General features: G+C 43.5%; 1 protein-coding gene across 3 annotated transcripts in view; it reads right to left on the bottom strand.

Moving 5' to 3' along the window:
• Nucleotides 1-16,596, bottom strand: part of IFT46 (intraflagellar transport 46) — a 29,828-nt gene that overhangs the window by 1,711 nt on the left and 11,521 nt on the right. For 2 of the 3 annotated variants that reach the window (XM_068240819.1, XM_068240817.1), the window contains exons 5-11: nucleotides 15,866-15,937; nucleotides 14,588-14,681; nucleotides 13,499-13,627; nucleotides 13,209-13,333; nucleotides 12,072-12,138; nucleotides 10,191-10,251; nucleotides 7,054-7,139 (exon numbers count right to left, since the gene is read on the bottom strand). In XM_068240819.1, coding sequence (XP_068096920.1) covers nucleotides 7,054-7,139; nucleotides 10,191-10,251; nucleotides 12,072-12,138; nucleotides 13,209-13,333; nucleotides 13,499-13,627; nucleotides 14,588-14,681; nucleotides 15,866-15,937 — 634 coding nt within the window. The remainder of the gene's footprint in view (nucleotides 1-7,053; nucleotides 7,140-10,190; nucleotides 10,252-12,071; nucleotides 12,139-13,208; nucleotides 13,334-13,498; nucleotides 13,628-14,587; nucleotides 14,682-15,865; nucleotides 15,938-16,596) is intronic. The other variant, XM_068240818.1, reaches the window with a different exon arrangement.

A 16,596-nucleotide genomic window follows, 5' to 3' on the forward strand; every position in this document is an offset into this window, starting at 1 on the left:
TACTGGGCCTACCTAACCAGCACAAGATGCATGATCATATATCTTGTACCATTTGCCTTGTATAACTTTGTTCTATGTTGTTATAACTTTGTTACGTTTGTCATCCTTTGCATCATTGTATATCTTTATTGTCCAGTGCTGCGTAATATGTTGCCGCTTTATAAATGCAATAAATAATAAACCTGAGATGGGGCAGGAGAAAAAAAATTATACATACCTGGGGCTTCCTCCATCCCCAACCAGGCAGTGCCCAAATTTCCACAGGCGGAGTGCCTATTTTTGCAGATCCCTCCTCCCTATAGAAAGCACATGTGCGCTCCACATCACGATTTTCCAGGCCCAATTGCGGACAATCTGGGTAGAGTATAATTTTTTTTTTCTCCTTGCCCATGTAGCCGAACCCCAAACCATTACTAAAAATTAATGTTAGACGTAAATAGGGGTAGGTTAGTGTTAGGAGCAGTTGGGGGAAAGGTTAGTGCGAGAGGATGGGAAAATATTGGTAAAATTACCAGTATTCTACTATTGGTATTAACCAGCACCCAATAGCAGAATATTGGTCATTTTACCGATATTCTACTAGCGGTTTCTCCCTTCTCCTAAGTTTCCATCCAAAATTTGTAAATCCTAAACATTCACAAATGCCGAAATGCTGAGTATGTGTACACACAGCTTGAAGTAATCACTCCCATCTTAGTACTGAGAGCTATACAGAGCTTCAGAGCAGTAACCTAGGTACATGAGAACATGCACAGTATATATGTCTGTGTAATACAGGCATCTTAAATACTGAACATTTATTGAGATAGTTTCATAAAGATTGTTTTTCCTTGGGAGAGTCAGCAAACAGGTGGGTACATTTACAATTCTTTAAAGTGAACCCAAGGTGAAAATAAGCTGATGAGAAACAATTGTATGTATGCCCATAGGCCTAAAAATTACTTGTTTAGATATCCCAGTTTTATTTTATATTTAAACATGTACAAACTAGATTGAATGTTTTGATACCTCTGCTCAGTGCCAGCCTAATAAGTGTCCCTGAGTTAGAAAAAGGTCAATAGTTCATTTTATCTTCTGCCCCCAAAAGTTGTATTTTGCCAGGAAAACTTTTATGGCAGTAATTTGCTAATCAGCGATGTTTACTATATTCCCAACAAGGTAGACAGAAGCTGCCACTTCCATGCCTAGAAATTAACTTTCAGGCAGCAAAATAAACAAGTAAAACAGCCTGGTTATTAATGTTTTGCACTGTACATACACTCATCTCATCATGTCATTTGTTGCTTCAGGTACACTTTAAGGTGTTTATAGAAGAACAGTTTTCGCTCAATTTGTGTCACCTGCCAGGATTGACGCTGCAGGACCCCAATACTGTACAGACACTAGGAGTCTGTGCCTATGAAGGAGGGAGGGATGAAGGAGCAGATACTGCTGTTGGGGTAAAGAGGGGGACATTGGATTCAACTGCCATTTGCTGGCAAGCTTTGAATTACAATATATTTTTTTTGTAAAACCTTGCGCAAGTTTAACCACTTGAGGACCACAGTCTTTTCGCCCCTTAAGGACCAGAGCCTTTTTTTCCATTCAGACCACTGCAGCTTTCACGGTACTAAACCGTGAGGAGTAGTCTTGAAACCAAATGTCGCAAAATGACCTGTGAAATCCTAAAGGTACTCATTGGACTTTGGGCCCCTTAGCGCACTTAGGGTGCAAAAAAATGCCACACATGTGGTACCGCCGTACTCAGGAGAAGTAGTATAATGTGTTTTGTGGTGTATTTTTACACATACCCATGCTGAGTGGGAGGAATATCTCTGTAAATGACAATTTTTTTTTTTTTTTTTTTTTACACACAATTGTCCATTTACAAAGATTTCTCCCATCCAGCATGGGTATGTATAAAAATACACCCCAAAACACATTATACGACTTCTCCTGAGTACGGCGATACCACATGTGTGACACTTTTTTTGCAACCTAGGTGCGCTAAGGGGCCTAACGTCCTATTCACAGGTCATTTTGAGGCATTTGGATTCTAGACTACTCCTCACGGTTTAGGGCCCCTAAAATGCCAGGGCAGTATAGGAACCCTACAAGTGACCCCATTTTAGAAAGAAGACACCCCAAGGAATTCTGTTAGGAGTATGGTGAGTTCATAGAATTTTTTTTTGTCACGAGTTAGCGGAAAATGACACTTAGCGGAAATTGATTTGTATTTTTTTTTTTCACAAACTGGGTGGGAGAAATATCTCTGTAAATGACACATTTTTGATTTTTTTTAAACACAATTGTCCATTTACAGAGGAATCTCAGGTTTACTATGCACATGAGTCATGTGGAGGTTCCATTTCTGGATCTTCTGGTCTCGACTGCGGGCCTTGTCTCTACAAGTTTATATAGAAAAGAAACGGCAACAAATGCACTTCTGAGAGCAGAAAGTTTCCATCCAAAACATACTATTAATGGTATCCCTACTGGACAGTATTTGCGGATTCGACGCAACTGTTCAGAGGATGATGCTTTTCAGAGGGAGGCCCTGCAGCTGAGAGCGAGATTCAGACAAAGAGGATATAAGAATAAGACTCTTATTAAGGCTTATAAGAGAGCTAATGCTAGTAACAGATCTGCCCTATTGGATAGAAGTAGATGTCCCGCCCGTGAGAGGTCAGAGGCAATTAGGTTCCGTACTAGATTCTCGGCACAGCATCAAGAGGTTTCGAGGATATTGGATAGGCATTGGCATATCCTCACTAACGATGCCAAATTGAGCACGGTGTTAACACAAACTCCCCTTTATTCATTCCGGAGGGCACCGTCCCTACGGGATCTTTTGGTGAACAGTCATTTTGTCGATCCTCGGGCCAACAAAAAGCACTGTAAGGTGACTGGTACATATACCTGTGGTGGTTGTTCGGTATGCCGTTATATCCAGGTGGGCAGATCGGTCTGCCTTCCGGATGGCCGGGATTGGTGTTTCCCACACTATGTAAATTGTAGTACTACTCTTGTGGTATACTTGTTGCTCTGCACTTGCGGGGCCTTTTATGTGGGAAAGACCAAGAATGAATTTCGTACACGCATCTCGCAACATATTGCAAGTATTAAGAGTCCAAATTATAACAACCTCACTCCCGTGGCGAAACATTTTAAGTCCGCTCACGGTGGTAGGTTTCAACATGTGCGCTTTGTTGATCTGGACAGAATTCATAACTCTGCAAGAGGTGGTAATATGGATCGTTTGCTTCTACAACGTGAAGCAAGGTGGATATTTGATCTGGAGGCAACTAAGGAACCAGGCCTCAATGAAAACACAAGTTATGTTCCCTTTCTGCCACCTTAGGGATTTCTGGTGCAGCATCCCACACCTGAAGGGTCTGCGTTGCTCTTCCAGTGGGAGGGGCTTTGGGGGCTCCCTGCTGGGGCATCTCATATCTAGTTTTCCGCATGATGTTTATGGAGAAAATTTCTTGATTAGTGTTTATGCCATAATTGGCTTGATCCCCATTTGGACAGGGATGTGCATGTACGCACATCTCTTCTTTTTTATGATGGGGGTGGTCTAAACGTAAGAGTGAGCGGAATCTTATACACTGTGATTTAAAGTATTCATCTCTGTTGTTTTGTAAAGCCACATATACATATGTTAGGCGTTTTCTAATTGCGAATAATAATCATCATTGTATAGTTGTTTTGTTTTTGTGATGTTGTTTTGGGATGGGATGTGGAGCGCTTGTGTCTGTTTGTGCTGCTGCCGTCTGATCCGGCTGCTTTGGCGTCTCCCGCCCCTTCCCCGGGGCCTGCGTGCGGGGGGGGGGGGGGCTTGGCGGACGCGCCGGGTGAGCTATTGGGCGCGCCCGTCGTGTCTGCCTGCTCCGCCCCTCCGCTCGCATTGGCCCTGGTGTGGGGGCGGGAGATGCCGTACCTGCGGTCGGATTGGACGGCGGCCTGCACATAGACGCAGCGCAGTCCACAGAGACACGCCTCCTGAAGAAGCCGGCAGAGTCCGGCGAAATCGATCGAGGACGCCGTCCTCCACCATGAGGTCTTCCCCTCCATGCTGCCAGGCTCCGTCATAGCAGGTCAACACCAAGGCCCCAGACTGGTGGATACAGTAAGAGCCCTCAGGGCACCTCAACTGCACATGCTGCCTGCATAGAGACATTGTTAACATTGCCATGCACCTTGTCTGCTTGTTTTGCTTTACGAATTGGCTAGCACTGGATGTGCCTTGCTGCTGCTTCAACTTGATACATGCTGCCACTTGATGTGCTTGTTTGCCAAAAGTTCCTTAGGAATCATACTGCATGTGCTATGCTATGCTATAATACAGGACTGCACTCTGCCATATCAACATACTACACTGAGGTGACTTGCTAGCCTGATAGGACGCTGAGTACTCTATTTTGTTCTATTGAATGATTATGTGCACGGTCCCCATACAATATAGGAGGCTATATGATATGAAGAAATCATTATGTACTGGATGAATGTTCTGGAATCCATTTTTCAAATGAACTGCTTATGATATCCATAAATCTCCGCTTGTGAGAGATTCAGCAACATTTTTTCATAACAAGGTTTTGATCTATTTTTGCAGGGCTGCGCAGCCATTAATACGTGTGCACACGATCCAGAGATACATTTATGCTTAGGAGGGGGAGAGTATAGGGGACGCCTGGGTGGGTATGTGCATGGATGGGGTGGGGGATGGGCTATATGGTGGGATTTTATCTTGCAGTTTTTAATAATGAGCATATGTTTGAATAAAGTTTTGTATTTTTGAATAAGACTGATTTGTATTCAATCAGGTCTCACTCCTCCTTTACTCTATCTCATAGTTTGTACTACTCCATTTACAGAGAGATTTCTCCCACCCAGCATGGGTATGTGTAAAAATACACCCCAAAACACATTATACTACTTCTCCTGAGTACGGCGATACCACATGTGTGACACTTTTTTGCAGCCTAACTGTGCTAAGGGGCCCAAAGTCCAATGAGTACCTTTAGGATTTCACAGGTCATTTTGAGACATTTGGGTTCAAGACTACTCCTCACGGTTTAGGGCCCCTAAAATGCCAGGGCAGTATAGGAACCCCACAAGCGACCCCATTTTAGAAAGAAGACACCCCAAGGTAATCCGTTAGGTGTATGGTGAGTTCATAGAAAATTTTATTTTTTGTCACAAGTTAGTGAAAAATGACACTTTGTGAGAAAAACAATAAAAATCAATTTCCGCTAACTGTTAACAAAAAAAATAATATCTTCTATGCACTCATCATACACCTAACAGAATACCTTGGGGTGTCTTTTTTCTAAAATGGGGTCACTTGTGGGGTTCCTATACTGCCCTGGCATTTTACGGGCCCAAAACCGTGAGTAGTCGGGAAACCAAATTTCTCAAAATGACTGTTCAGGGGTATAAGCATCTGCAAATTTTGATGACAGGTGGTCTATGAGTGGGCAAATTTTGTGGAACCGGTCATAAACAGGGTGGCCTCTTAGATGACAGGTTGTATTGGGCCTGATCTGATGGATAGGAGTGCTAGGGGGGTGACAGGAGGTAATTGATAGGTGTCTCAAGGTGTGATTAGAGGGGGGAAATAGATGCAAGCAATGCCCTGGCGAGGTGATCAAGGCTGGGGTCTAAGGGCGTTCTGAGGGTGTGGGCGGGTGATTGGGTGCCCTAGGGGCAGATTAGGGTCTAATCTGATGGGTATCAGTGACAGGGGGTGATTGATGGTCAATCAGTGGGTGTTTAGGGTAGAGCACAGATGTAAACACTGCACTTGGGAGGTGATCTGACATCGGATCTGCGGGCGATCTATTGGTGTGGGTGGGTGATCAGATTGCCCGCAAGGGGCAGGTTAGGGGCTGATTGATGGGTGGCAGTGACAGGGGGTGATTGATGGGTGATTGACAGGTGATCAGTGGGTTATTACAGGGAAGAAGAGATGTAAATATTGCATTGGCGAATTGATAAGGGGGGGGGGGTCTGAGGGCAATCTGAGCTTGTAGGCGGGTGATTGGGTGCCCGCAAGGGGCAGATTAGGGTCTGATCTGATGGGTAACAGTGACAGGTGGTGATAGGGGGTGATTGATGGGTAATTAGTGGGTGTTTAGAGTAGAGAACAGATGTAAACACTGCACTTGGGAGGTGATCTGATGTCGGATCTGCGGGCGATCTATTGGTGTGGGTGGGTGATCAGATTGCCCGCAAGGAGCAGGTTAGGGGCTGATTGATGGATGGCAGTGACAGGGGGTGATTGATGGGTGATTGACAGGTGATCAGGGGGGATAGATGCATACAGTACAAAGGGGGGGGGGGGTCTGGGGAGAATCTGAGGGGTGGTGGGGTGATCAGGAGGTAGCAGGGGGCAGTTTAGGGTTAAAAAAAAATAGCGTTTCTAGATAGTGACAGGGAGTGATTGATGGGTGATTAGGGGGGTGATTGGGTGCAAAAAGGGGTCTGAGGGGTGCTGTGGGCGATCAGAGGGAAGGGGGGCAGGATCAGTGTGTTTGGTGCAGACTAGGGTGGCTGCAGCCTGCCCTGGTGGTCCCTCGGACACTGGGACCACCAGGGCAGGAGGCAGCCAGTATAATACACTTTGTAAACATTACAAAGAGTATTATACACTTTGTATGCGGCGATCCGGGTGCTAGTAACCCGCCGGCGCTTCCGAACGGCCGGCGGGTTATAGCGCGGGGGGCGGAGCCAGTCACCGGCGGCTGATCGCGTCACGAATGACAGCAATCGCCGCATAACCACGCCCGCCACCGCCGATGGGCGTATTGCGGTCGTTTGGGCCCAGCCCTTGCCGCCGCCCATCGGCTTAAGGCGGTCGGCAAGTGGTTAATAAAAAAAACAAAAATAAAGTATTTTAATAAAAAAAAAAAAGTAATATCAACTTCAACAGATTACTGAGGTAGGAGTCATAGTTGAGGGAATTGGACACATTTTCCCTGTATGCAGAAAATGTGCCGAATTTCATTAGATAAAATACCCAATCTTAGTCAATCGTTCACATACTAATGCCTTAACTCAAATACTTACCTGAGAATTTTTAAACTCTGTGTACAAGGAGAAGAGAACATGTAAAGACTGTATTCGACTCTTGTAAACAGGAATATCCAGGATACCTAGGAAAAAACAAACAGTTGTGTGGTTTACATATTATGCAATCTTATTTCCAAGGTCAGACAAGGTCCCAAACTTGAAAATCCAAACTGAAAAATAGATCATTTTAACCATCAACCTGTTCACTACATACTGTGTATAGACCCGCTCAAAGAAAGCTGGCTTCCACCACCCCCCTGCAGTGATACAAGCTCCTGAATTAAAAAAAACTAATTTGCATATGCTGTGAATTAATGAAAGGATCCAAAAAGACCTCCTACCAGTCCGCTGCTGCAGCGCCAGGTGGCCGTACTCACAATGAACACTTGCTGCCATCATCTATATACTCCAGAGCGATACGTAGAGGGGGCACTTCTTTTGCGCAGGCTGGCCGTGACTGGCTGAAGTTACGGGACCCGGTACCGAAGGAGGGAGAAGACTGAGGATGGCAGTGTGGGAGTAATCCGTGCGGATGGGGCTGGAGGAAGCCCAATGTATGTATATAACTTTTAATTTCTTTCAGCTCTGGTTTCCTTTAAAAGGACTCGCAGAATAGATTTCCTAGCCTGCATAAGGGCTGGTTTGCACTGTAAGAGTTTAAGTAATGTTTATGTGATCTGTTATGTGTGTTTGTTTGTTTTTTACTTTTAAACTTTAATAAAAAAAAGTTTTATTAAAAAAAGAAATAAAAATAAGTATAAGCAAAGCAACTTACTGCCTGAATGAAGACATACGCGGTCTGAATTGAAGTTTACAAAACAAATTATGCATTGTTTATTGCGCTCAATAGACATCAATTCTTTTTTCTTAATAAACTTCTGACAGTTTTTATTCAGGAGGTAAACTGATGTGCTTACACTCCCTTTGATTTGTGTTATATTTTTGGTGCTTCCAATTCCATACAGTTTTCACAGAGGTACAGGTTCCGTAGTAGAAAAGTCAGGTTGCTAAACTAGTCTGACTGCAGTTCAGACCTGTTACCCATTAAAACTATCTTGTGTACTGCAACACGGTAATTACAAAAAAAGGAGAAACCAATCTATTGCGTAGCTGCAATCCTACATCGGGAAGAAATGGCTTATTTCACTTACACAACTACAGCAACTGGCCCCATCATTTCACAGTTATAGAGATATGAAACCATCAAGTGACAATCCAAAGTGGTAAAACCATGTTACTGGCATCAAATTCCGAATAAGCATATATCTTTTTAACAATAATATTTTTCCGTTTCAACGTTTACAAATGTCGTGTTTTGTGTTAGATTTTTTTACCTGATTTGCAAATTATCGCATTCTGTTTGTATTGACATTTTACACACTGTCACAACTTTCTACTAAGGTTTTGAGATACAATACAGTACTTTTACATGAAAGTGCTCTCCTGTTCTTTTTTTGCTTTGAAGCTTGGACAGCGCACTCTTGTGGATATACATAGGTTACTACAATTTTAAGGCCCAACAGCTTCCATTATCTTTTCAGCGGTTCTTTTCATCCTCCAATTCAATCACTATAATAATCAGCCTCCCGAAAAATTGTAAAATTTAAAATACATAACGTATATACTCGAGTATAAGCCGACCCGAGTATAAGCCGACCCCCCAACTTTTACCTCAAAAAAATGAGAAAAAATGATTGACTTGAGAATAGGCCGAGGGTAGGAAAATGGGGGGTCTCATGGTGCAGAACAAAGCATTGTGTGGAGAAGACAGTTGACTTGGAGGGGTTAGTAGTAACATATGCACATTAATCTTGTAATGAGGGCTACTGCTGCACATGGGGACTGCAGTGTATAGAAGAGTACGCCTAAAGTATACAGAACAGGGGCTGCCTTTAGAAGGCAGAGACAGTAAAAGACAATTGGCCTACTGCAGAAAATAATATAATCCAGCTCTACCCACAATAGTTATAACAAGGATCAATATAAGCAAACCAACTATCAAGCAAGAAAGAAATATCTATTGTGGTTTGCCATCTCTACTCCTGGATATTGCACTGGCTGCCTCCTCTGAGTGCACCCTAATACAGCATGATCAGAGAAGCTGCATTTGAAGAGTGGTGGTGCTTCTTAAACTCACAGGTCAGTGTCTGTGCCGTGTCCTCACTTTCAGCCATGTGCAGAGTGCAGCTGGTAAATGTCAGTGTGAGCCACTTCCTGAACTGTGATGTATTGCGTGCTCCCCGAGTGTCCCATGGAAATATGTAGAGTGGTGTAAGTGCTGCATTCCAGAGCAGAATTTGAGGCATACCTTTTCCCCGACATCTTCCCCATCCCCCGAATGCCCGAGAGTCCCCCTGCACATAGAGCACTGGTACATGAGGAATTTGTAGCATACATCTTCCCTGTCATCACCCCCCGAATGTCAGAAAGTCCCTTGGTATGTGGAGCGGAATGCTGTTTTGTTCCGTGGTTCCAGGGCACGCCACCATGATTCCTCTGCAACTTGTCAGCTTGTCCCATTACTATGACACCTGAAGTGGAGTACGTAATGATAGGCACCACTAGAGGCCGCCCTAGCAATGAGACTGCAGCTGACAAGTTGCAGAGGAATCAAAGCTGCGTGCACTGGGAACCAGCGAAAGAATAACACTGCGCTCCACATACCGGGGAACTCTCGGACATTCCGGCGGTGATGACAGGGAAGAGGTATGCTACAAATTCCTCATTTACCAGTGCTGCATGTGCAGGGGGACTCTCATTTGGGGGGTGGGGAAGATGCCTGCAGCACTTACACGGCTCTGCATATTCCGATGGGACACTCGGGGAGCACGCAATACATCACAGTTCTTTAGCGCTGCCACTGAGCTCTTCACGTTGCGGTGGGGGTGCATCGGGAGGGACACTATTGCATAGTGACTTCATAGTGACTCGAGTACAAGCCGAGACCCCCACTTTAGGACCACTTTTTTGGTCCCAAAAACTCGGCTTATACTCGAGTATATACGGTACATATTTCAAGAAATATAAACTTTTTTTTTTCTGGTGAATAGGCGGGTATAAAAAGCCCCAAAAACGCAACTGATTTGTATCATATTACAAAGGTATTATCAGTACTTTTTTTTTTTTAAACTTACCACATATCATATCAATATAAGTGGCAAGGTCGCAATCTACATCCGCAGTTGGCAAGCCCACCTGTTTAAAAAAAAGCAAGGTGAAAGTTTAAAGCCCAATCCAGAATTTTTTTATATATATTCTTATTTTTTAGGTTTTGTGTCCCTTTGTGTAATAATTTATTTCACTTCCTGTCCATTGTAGGAAATTGAGATCTCTCCAAAAAATATAGCTTCCTCCAGGGACACTCTAAATTGGAATCAATTGTTGAGGGACATTGGATAGGTGGGGAGGAAGGGGGGGCAGGGGCGTAACTAGAAATCACCGGGGCCCCTGCAAAACTTTGGATGGCGCCACCCCCCCCGTTTCTGCACAGGTAAATTGTGAACCAATGTTATTCAATTGGCTAATGCACACTTGAATGTGTTTTCCCCATGCAAATACAGACATACAACAGTGAAGCACTGCACACGTTTGCTCTATCAATTACATCAGCTTCTGTGATAAGTGTGCATGTTTTCACACATATAGACACACATGGGCTTGATTCACTAAACCGTGATAACTGATATCACGGTCGCACTAGCGTCTTGCGCACGTTACGTTTATTACGCATGCAAAACGCTAATGCGACCGTGATATCAGTTATCACAGTTTAGTGAATGAAGCCCATGGTGTGCAGAAAGCGCATACAGAACACTGACAGATTAGTGTGCTCCCAGCCTCAACTTATTACACTCACTCTGTCCATCTCAGCTCTGCAGACTTCTCCAACATCACTACAATACAGAGCACTTGGGGAGGGGGTGCAGAGGGTGGGGGCAGGTCTCTTTACACAAGACCCTGCTGAGCATTGTATTGGGACTGTCTACAAATCTTTGCATTATTCCTTATTAGTGGCTGAGCAGATGCAGTCATTAGAACAACTGTGCATAGAGCAGAAAGCTTTTGCCCTTAGTTGTCTGTCTCTCAGGACAGGGAAAATAAACTTCTCCCCCCACGAGGCCCTCTGCTGCTTCTGGGCCAACATGCGGCTGCATCCCTTGCAGGGCCTATTGGGGGGGGGTTGTGGGCGCTGATGCCCATGAACCATTTTTTAATACATGCAGGTTAGGGGGCTGGTCCTGTGCTTCCTTAGAGTTGGCCTTGCCCACGAATGACCTAATTTCAACTCTGTATTCTGTGCTGTGGTTCAATGGAGCTACCTGCTCAGTTGAAGGCCTGTCTTGGTGTTTTGGCAAAAAATGTGTAATATAGCCAAGGCAGTGTTTGCCGAGAGCTGAAATGCCAGCCCTCCTTCAAAAGATGGGATAATACGTAGCATACAAGAAATATATTTACTTGAGCATTCTATCTACTTCTTAAACAATATAATTAGTATTAGCAACTAGTCTTTTCAACCAAATGTGGGGCCCTTGATCAACCTAATTGCTAAACAGAAGAATGCATAGCACAAATGGGTATCTGGTGGGTTATATTCCCTGGTAACTCTTATTGTCACTCTTGACTTTAAGATGCCAAGGCTTGGCATCCTCCCATAGTGATGGACAGTCTGTATTCCATGTTGGTTTCGCACAGTGGAAGTGTTACTGGTGTATGGGCTGAATTTGTGGCAGGAGGTGATAAAAAAATTGCAGTTTAATATATCTTATCAGTGAGCTGATAGTTCATTGTACCAGATCTTTGATGCTATTTCCTGGAATGCTCTGGTTCTTGGTTACAGATATAAAAAAAAAAAAAAAAAAAAAAAAAAAAAAGAGAGAATCCCTAACTAGCCCCCGGGACTACCAGCTTTTTTTTCACAAATCACAAAACATTTAGAAGCAAAACAGACATGGATTAGACTCCTCCCCTCCATCTTCAAGTATCTATACCTTTTCCATGCTATTTAGATGCCTTACCTTTCCAAGGAGCTGTTCAAATTCAGGCGGCCACTCCTGCATTAGGGTTTCTATTTCTGGCATAGTCCTAAAGACAATATAGATTACAGTATAAGATACCTGGAGGAAAGGGGAAACTATAATAGGGGAAGTATGCGGGAGGTGGTATGGCAAAGTGAGGTGAAGTTGCATACACGCACAGTTACTGTTGCCCACAGTAGCAAATACACTGTCACCCACAGTGATCAATGGCCCTTATTCAATACACTTTTTCTCCTAAGTTTGCTCCTAGGTGTCATTTTTACACCTTATCAATAAAATGCCCTTTAAGACTCCAGAAAGCAAGATAATACTCAGAATAGTTTGACAGTCCCTTTTCACCTACTCTTTAGTGCTTTTTCAATTGCAGGGTGCTAAAAAGTTATTTTAAAATGCACTAGAAGGGGGAAAAAAAAGTCCTCAGAGGGCACTTGTCTTGGAAGGGGGATGCCTCTGGATCCTAAAGAGGCTTCCTCCATCCTCCTCAGCAGAGGGGATCCAGTGCTGGGACCCCCACAAATTCCAAGAAGCCCAGGGACAAGAAACTTCTAGTTGCAGCCACGTGCAGTCGCAGTAGTGGCTTTCCGATGGTCTCTGGCGGAAATAGCAGATTGGCTATTTCCGCCAGAACCTGAGGGGAAAGTCGCTACTGTGTCTGCACGCTGCGGTGCAGCGGCAACTGCTGGTGTTATTGTTTATTTTTACCAAGGGTCGCAGCAGTGGAAGAGGCCTGCGAAAGACAACAGGGGAAGCCTCTTTAGGATCCAGAAGCTTTCCCCTCCTGAGGTGAGTACACCCTAGGGAAGGTTTTTATCCTTACAGGTTTACTTTAAATAGAAAATGAAAAGAACTAAGTAAAGTATCTTCATTTTCAACGCATATTTACTGAAGTTTTCCCTTCTACTACATAGATTTGGTAAAAAATTGTGCAATCTAGATTGTATCATCAGTAGGCACCTTAACTGAAGCACAGAATCTAAGTGTGAAAATATAACTGTCAAGACGCACTGTGCTGCAATGAAGATCCATGTATCAGGCATGCAGTGACCACTGTGACTTCTTTTAACTACAAACTGCTCATATGGGGGCAATACTCGCAAAAAAACATAAATAACTCACCGGTTATAATGAACAGTAGCTGGGGGTTTTGAACTATGTAGTTCAGAGATACTTGCTATCCAAGAGTCTATGGCTTTTTGATTTTTTTCTGCATTATCCAGGCTCTTGACCTTTATTTGTTGCTGCTTAGAAAACATAAGCATCGCAGTTAAAATAGGACTTCATACAACCACATGACTTGCAAGATTACTGTTGTAAGATCTCTGTTGCTTCCCAAGGTTCAACCATTATTACAGCCTATAGAGGCTACGTATACTAAACTACTTTTACATGTGGTCTTACTAACTCACCGAAACGCTGTGTTGCTTTGAACTTTCAGTCAACCAAAGAGCCATAACCGTGGGATCTGATTGCTTTGTTGATGGTTCATCCAGAGTAATTAGACCAAGATTATCAGGCTTCCCATCAGGTCGTGGGATCTACAAGAGGGGAGAAAAAGCATAATATATTACAGTACTAAACATATTTTTAACATTGTACTATTGCTAAAGGCACTTATACTTTAAAAAAAAAAAATCAAGTTTCTATGGGTACTTACAGCTCATTATATTTAAATACCAAGATGGAATGGCCGATATTTTAAATGTGACCCTTCCCAATCATTATTAGGGTCAGTTCCCACTAGAGCAGATGCAAAACGGAAACAGAAAGGCATCTGCTAGGCAGATGCATCCCTGTCCAGTTTGCATCCGCTTGCAACAATTGATACCGAACACTCCACATCCATTTTGATCATGTGTCTTGCGTCGATCAATTCCTCCTGTATGCATCGCTGCTCAACTGCCCCGCTGTCACTCGGTTTATCAATATTCAGCCTCCAGCAGGAGCATGGGGCTCTCTATAGGCTTGTTGCTGAGGATTCCCATTGGTCTTTTGCTGCCCAATGGAGATTTCCATGCTTATTCCAGCTACCGGGTTGTGCATGAGCGACCGATTGGCGGCAGGACACGTCAGTATTACGTCATGGCGGTGATCGAAACAGGCGAAGCGGACGTGGAAATTAGCTTAGTGTGTCAAGTTCAGACTCTACAATCTGCTTAGTGTTATGCAAGCGGATCCGGGTTTTTTTTTAGTGGAGGCAGAGCCTATTTTTAACATTAGGATCCACTTCCTGTACTAAGCGGAGCTTAAAAAACATCCCGAATGGGTACTTTTTTTAAGCAAGTGTAAACCGGCCCTTAACCCCAACCCTCTTCCACTCTCCCACGTGCCCAGCCATTATGCCAAGTATTTTTGATTAAAATATCTACAAGTAACATTTACAAGCTCATGAATGCAAAGTCAAAGCCAGAGAATCTCAATTTCTGTCACGTTTCTGACATCTGAATCCTGTTTTAAATCCTGATGTTTCTGCATTATGACTGTACGGAGTACAATACCTTTAAAAAGGCATCAATGTCGCCGACAGCAGGAATAAAGTCTGGAATAAATGGCTTCAACCTGTGGTCCAAGTCTATGGTATGTGGTGTGTATCTGATAAAAGACGTAAAAGCATTTCAAACTTTAGCAGGTCTCTCAAATGTAGAGAAACTAGAACTACTACAATTTTACCACAATCACTTTACAAAAATCCTCCTATCAGTGGGAGGTTGGAAGGAAACTACATTCACTAAATATTTTAATGGGGGAAAGAGGAGCCAAGGGACAATAATTATATCTATTAGTAAAACCAACATAGGAGGTGGCTTACCTCAAGGATGACACAGTAATTAGTAAAACAAAAACGAAAAACTGTATTTGCACTATGGCAATGCATTTGGAGGAGGCGTAAGACCCACTTCGTCAGGCCACGTTTCAGTGCCAGCCATGTAATCTAGCTGAGCATTGAGCACCTCTCAATGCTCAATACAGTTACGTGACAGACACAAGAGCCTTAAAGGGAACAAGGCAAAAGGTATATGGAGACTGACATATTTATTTACTTTTAAACAATACGGCCTGGTGCACACCAAAAACCGCTAGCAGATCCGCAAAATGCTAGCAGATTTTGAAACGCTTTTTCCTCTTTTTCTGTAGCGTTTCAGCTAGCATTTTGCGGTTTTGTGAAGCGTTTTTGGTGTAGTAGATTTCATATATTGTTACATTAAAGCTGTTACTGAACAGCTACTGTAACAAAAAACGCCTGGCAAACCGCTCTGAACTGCCGTTTTTCAGAGCGGTTTGTGTTTTTCCTATACTTAGCATTGAGACAGAAACGCATCCGCAATCCAAAATCTGCAGCAGCCCGGGAGTATGCGTTTCTGCAAAACGCCTCCCGCTCTGGTGTGCACCAGCCCATTGAAATACATTACCCTAGCGGATCCGCACCCGCAAGCGGATCGCAAACCGCAGCAGAACCGCTCTGGTGTGCACTAGGCCTACCAGTTGCCTTGCTGTCCTGCTGATCCTCTGCCTCTAATACTTTAGCCATAGACCCTGAACAAGCATGTAGCAGATCAGATGTTTCTGACATTATTGTCAAATCTGACAAGATTATCTGCATGCTTGTTTCTGGTGTTATTCAGTCTGCCTAGCCAATCTAGATACATACTTTGAGGAGACAGACTGCGGATACAGGTTGTAAGAAAAAAGGCAAAATTATAAAAATGGTATTTTGAGTTGTATGTATTATCCATATTTATCCTGGCCCTACTTTGCTACTGATGGCGACGTATTACCTGGTAATGTACTGGAACAGCTCTTTAATCTCAGATGATACTGGGAGATGCGAAAAATCTGCAGGGTCATATCTATAACAGAAAAGTAAAGATGAAGAATATATATTTCCAAATACGTTTGTCTAACTGTTTATTGCAGCCTTACACTTCACCCTGTATTGCTGCATACTGCAGTGCATCACAGGTAGAAACTATGGGCTATTTATAAAATGTTGGTATTTGCAATGAAAAATACCTCTACATGGCATATGTGCAAAAATGGCACCGGGAAATTTGGGCGCACGTTGAAGCCGAAAAACGGCTCATCTGCTCCTTTAAAAGTCCCGGTGGCCGCCATAGGCTCAGGAGGTAAGATGCAATTCAGCTGCCAGCTATTGTTGGTGGCCGAATTACGCTATTTTCAAAGTAAATTACTGTCTAAGCGCCGATAAAGCCGTAATGCACATTACTGCCCATGGTGGCACATGGAGCGCTCAAACTTCCCTGTTCTGTTTTGTGCAGTTTCAGAGGGTGGTAAATAACCACACCTCGCTGAAAATAAAGGCTCCACTTTAGGGCTAGTGATTGATTAAATGCTAGCCCCCTAAGTAGGAGGGGCTTGCAGTTTTTGCGACTTGCAGACTCTTTAGTTGCCAGACATGATTATTAAATGCAGGTTCCACTTCTGTGATTTGCGATTTTATAGCCTATTGAAATGCATGCGAGGAAAACTTTTTTTTTTACTGGATGGT

Source organism: Hyperolius riggenbachi, chromosome 6 (genome assembly GCF_040937935.1).
Source record: "Hyperolius riggenbachi isolate aHypRig1 chromosome 6, aHypRig1.pri, whole genome shotgun sequence".
NCBI lineage: Eukaryota > Metazoa > Chordata > Amphibia > Anura > Hyperoliidae > Hyperolius > Hyperolius riggenbachi.